Source organism: Larimichthys crocea, chromosome III (assembly GCF_000972845.2).
Source record: "Larimichthys crocea isolate SSNF chromosome III, L_crocea_2.0, whole genome shotgun sequence".
Lineage (NCBI taxonomy): Eukaryota > Metazoa > Chordata > Actinopteri > Sciaenidae > Larimichthys > Larimichthys crocea.
This window is the reverse complement of record NC_040013.1, coordinates 11,607,658-11,612,079: the sequence shown is the minus strand read 5'-3', so window position 1 is coordinate 11,612,079 and position 4,422 is coordinate 11,607,658. Positions and strand designations below refer to the sequence as shown.

The following is a 4,422-nucleotide window of genomic DNA, read 5'->3' as shown; positions in this document are numbered from 1 at the left end:
AAGGACCTCCTACCTTTGTCAGATCATCCAGGGAGTTGATACAGGTCTTGGTCCAGGAGGAGTCTCCATATTCATGCATTGTCTAAAGAGAAATAATATCCATGTAAAAGGATGTAAAGACAAAGAGACTGATGGAAGGACAGAAAATAAAGAGAAAGACCAACAAGTGTCTGTACCTTTAATCTCCACTGATGTTGACTACTGCTTTGGACAAACCAAAACTTTGTGTTGATTCCGTCCTCAAGGAGTTGCTGCGGTAGCTGACCCTGAGTCTGCACCATATATCGAATCTGTTGGTACAACACAAAGTCACTCTGTCAGTTACACTTGGTACATAACAATAAATATGTTAGGTCTTTATTAATCATTTTGTAAAAACTATTTCTTAGCTAGGGAGCCAGGCTAGCTATTTCAGTCTTTGTGCTAATCTAAGGGAATTGCCTCTGGTCTCAAACTCGTACAGAGTGGTATTAATAACCTCATCTAACTCCTGGAAAGAAAACGTTCCATTCAGGTCTTGCTTGAGATACTATTCATAACTAAAACTACCCCTCATACACAATAAATTAGACTTTGCTGAGTCTAAACACTGACCATGGCGTATTCACTGTTTGCAGGGTACAGCAAATTGCCTGTGAACAACTCTGCAGCAACACAGCCCAAAGCCCACATGTCAAGGGCTGGAGTGATAGGAAATCCCAGGATGTTTTCTGGAGCCCTGAGAGAAGAAAAAGAAACAGCAACACATGTTTTATTTTTTTGTTTCAACTGCTTTGTTGGTAAGGCCACACCTCTGCACTGGGACCAGCTATGAAATTGGAGTGGGGCACGCACATTTCTACGATTGTTTCACGTTTGATACATTTGAACGTGAACGTGGGAAAGGACGTACGCCACTGTTTTGTGCGTACGCATGCTTTGTACATGAGGCCCCTGATCCTTATTGTGAGGTGCACCTACCCGCAGTTGCTGTCAGAGGGATTGGCCTTGCTGGAAAAAAGCCTGTTGAGAGTCGCAGACTGTCTCTGTGGGAAAACATAAAAGTTCATATGTTCACCAAATCTGAAAACTTCTCACGACACGAGATAGATTCACAACCAAACTACCAACATTTACCAACATTTTATACAGGACATGGTTGAGACCCATTGAATGGAAGACAAAGATAAATTGGGGCTCCAACTCACCCAGACTCATCTTCATCTGTTTCCTCTCAGGTTCAGAGCTTTTCCGCAGGCTGATATGTGAGCCAATGAATACGTCCCACTTCCTCTTCCTCTGAGGCTTCCTTTCAGCTGTACTGGATGAAGCCTTAGTTGGAGCCTCTTGGAAGTAGTTAGTGAAGAAGTCCATGTCCATCTTCTTTCTTTTTCTGTCTGGCTGGGTGCTTTCTAGGCTGTTGCATGGACCAAATGAATTGTGAAATAAATGTCTTCAATTTTAACAGCAATGTCACATAATATATAAGTATATAGTAATATTAGCACAGCAAAGCTATGCAACGTTTACCTTTTATCACTCAAAGGTGAAGTGCTCCTCAACCTTTTCTTTCCAGGTTTAAGTCTGTCTCTGTAGGACGGCGCCTCCATACTGATGTTCAGGCCGCTGGAAAATGCTGATGCTAGTTCTAGTATGATGGGATGCTCTTGGCGACTGTGCCAAGCAGGAAGGTCCTGGCAGGACAGGCTCTGATTCTGACACACCTCCATCAATTCACAGCACGATTTTACGCTGGAATAAAATCATTGAGTCAATCATCCATTCACAGCAACACAGAGATTCTACACACAGCTTTTTAATGTAGACTTACTACAAGCTCTTGGGGTAGCTGGCTGAAAGGTCGTTCATGGTGATGAACGGATCCTCAAGAAGATGGCTGGGTGTGATCCTCTTATCTACATCCAGGTGAAGCATCTTCTTCAGCAGATCGACAAAGTTCCCCTGGTCTTTGATTTCTGCCATGGTGTCCTCATCCGACAGGTGACAAACTGGCTTCACCTGAATCAGTTAAAGTCACAAAGGTCAGGAAAATATTGTCTTAAAAACATCTTGTAATGGATTTATGACAAATGTTTAAAAAACAACAACATCTGATTTGACAAAAGGACCTCCTACCTTTGTCAGATCATCCAGGGAGTTGATACAGGTCTTGGTCCAGGAGGAGTCTCCATATTCATGCATTGTCTAAAGAGAAATAATATCCATGTAAAAGGATGTAAAGACAAAGAGACTGATGGAAGGACAGAAAATAAAGAGAAAGACCAACAAGTGTCTGTACCTTTAATCTCCACTGATGTTGACTACTGCTTTGGACAAACCAAAACTTTGTGTTGATTCCGTCCTCAAGGAGTTGCTGCGGTAGCTGACCCTGAGTCTGCACCATATATCGAATCTGTTGGTACAACACAAAGTCACTCTGTCAGTTACACTTGGTACATAACAATAAATATGTTAGGTCTTTATTAATCATTTTGTAAAAAATATTTCTTAGCTAGGGAGCCAGGCTAGCTATTTCAGTCTTTGTGCTAATCTAAGGGAATCGCCTCTGGTCTCAAACTTGTACAGAATGGTATTAATAACCTCATCTAACTCCTGGAAAGAAAACGTTCCATTCAGGTCTTGCTTGAGATACTATTCATAACTAAAACTACCCCTCATACACAATAAATTAGACTTTGCTGAGTCTAAACACTGACCATGGCGTATTCGCTGTTTGCAGGGTACAGCAAATTGCCTGTGAACAACTCTGCAGCAACACAGCCCAAAGCCCACATGTCAAGGGCTGGAGTGATAGGAAATCCCAGGATGTTTTCTAGAGCCCTGAGAGAAGAAAAAGAAACAGCAACACATGTTTTATTTCTTTGTTTCAACTGCTTTGTTGGTAAGGCCACACCTCTGCATTGGGACCAGTTACTTACCTGTAAGGGAGTGCTCTAGTGTATGTGCCCAACTTTGATTCTGAGACATGACAGGCGAAGCCAAAGTCGATCAGCTTGATTTTCATTGGCTGGTTTATGTGGTCCACCATCATGATGTTATCTGGCTTGATGTCTGTATGTACAATTCCTATGTTCTTCAGGAATTGTAGAACTGTCGCCATCTGAAGTCATGAATAAATCACATAAGAAGGTCAGTCACTTCAGATTAGAGCTTGACTGCTACATCTGTAGGCTGATATCGGCCTATCACAGATATGTTGGTATCATGTTGTCTGATATGAAAAGACACAGATGAGCACACCAGGTCTATCAAACTTTAGATTTTTACTGAGAGGGCCAGTATCTACTTTGATACACTTGTCGTGTAATTTACAGATGTCCCATCAAAAAACTAAATCAACACATACCTGGTGCAGGACTGGGCGGATTTGTTTCACTGAGAGCGAGCGGGAAGGTCTCGTCTGCAGATAATCCCACAGACTCATGTCCAGAATTTCAAACTCTAAGCAGATGTATTCTCTGTCGATAAAACCATCGTTGTATCTAACAAAGTTGAAGCTGTCCGAGTTGAAAGACCTCAGCTGTTCAAGAATGGCCACCTGGGGATCACATGAGATGTTAGATTTAAGGCGAATGGCGAATGTTTGAAGCATCACGCAGTACAAATGAAAACTTTGGACAAACATCACTTGTGTTTTACCTCTTTCTGCACTAGAGGTGTGATGTTGTTTTTCTGTAAAATCTTCACAGCCACCGTTTCCCTGGTGGCTGCCTTGAGACACTTGACAACATTTCCAAAGCCCCCCACCCCCAAAACAGACTGGACCAAGTACTGAGAGGAGGGTGAGGAGAGGACACGTGGGACCACCTGGGACACCTCTTCAGCTGGTACAACCAGAGCTGGGTCCCGGTAATTTGTGGTCTAGAGGAGAAGGAAAGAGTAATGGACACAACATAAAGTCACATTTTGTCCCATAAAACAGGACAGCAGCAGTAGCAGTATAAAGAGTTTACATGCAGGGATGATATTGGTCAGGCTCTCTTTGTGTTTCAGTTTAAAGTGATGTTTATGAGTGAAAATACATTTTGAGAACTAAATGCCATTTCACTTCTTCTCTGATCAGACTAAATACATAATATACTTCATTAAAGCTTTGACAGTCTGATGGATTTACTATCAAATATAACTATATTAAATATATCTGCTTGTTAGTGAAGCAGATCAGTGGACTGTACTTCACACCCGACTAAATTAAACCAAAATGTAACCGGTCACTCGTTTTTGGAAGGAAACGTGACGTATTTGCACTGAAACAAACTAATTTCATCGACTTACCATGATGTTGCTGTCGAAGTCTTTTCCTAAAATTTTTGTGTTGATTCTCTTGCTGAAGTCTCGAGCAAACGTACAATTGGAGTCCAAACTAAGTACTGCTGAACTGTACACTGAGCTCTGTACTAATAGCTGTAGGTCTGGTTCCAT

General features: G+C 41.9%; 1 protein-coding gene across 1 annotated transcript; it reads right to left on the bottom strand.

Moving 5' to 3' along the window:
* Positions 1–595: 595 nt before the first annotated feature.
* Positions 596–4,422, bottom strand: LOC109140205 (homeodomain-interacting protein kinase 3-like). Its single transcript, XM_027278485.1, has 12 exons — positions 4,276–4,422; positions 3,640–3,861; positions 3,347–3,538; positions 2,919–3,100; positions 2,697–2,820; positions 2,279–2,392; positions 2,116–2,184; positions 1,811–1,998; positions 1,510–1,731; positions 1,188–1,396; positions 961–1,025; positions 596–718 (listed from the first exon to the last, which is right to left on the bottom strand). The coding sequence occupies exons 1-11, from the start codon at positions 4,420–4,422 to the stop codon at positions 973–975; spliced, it is 1,722 nt and encodes a 573-aa protein (XP_027134286.1). The 3' UTR covers positions 596–718; positions 961–972.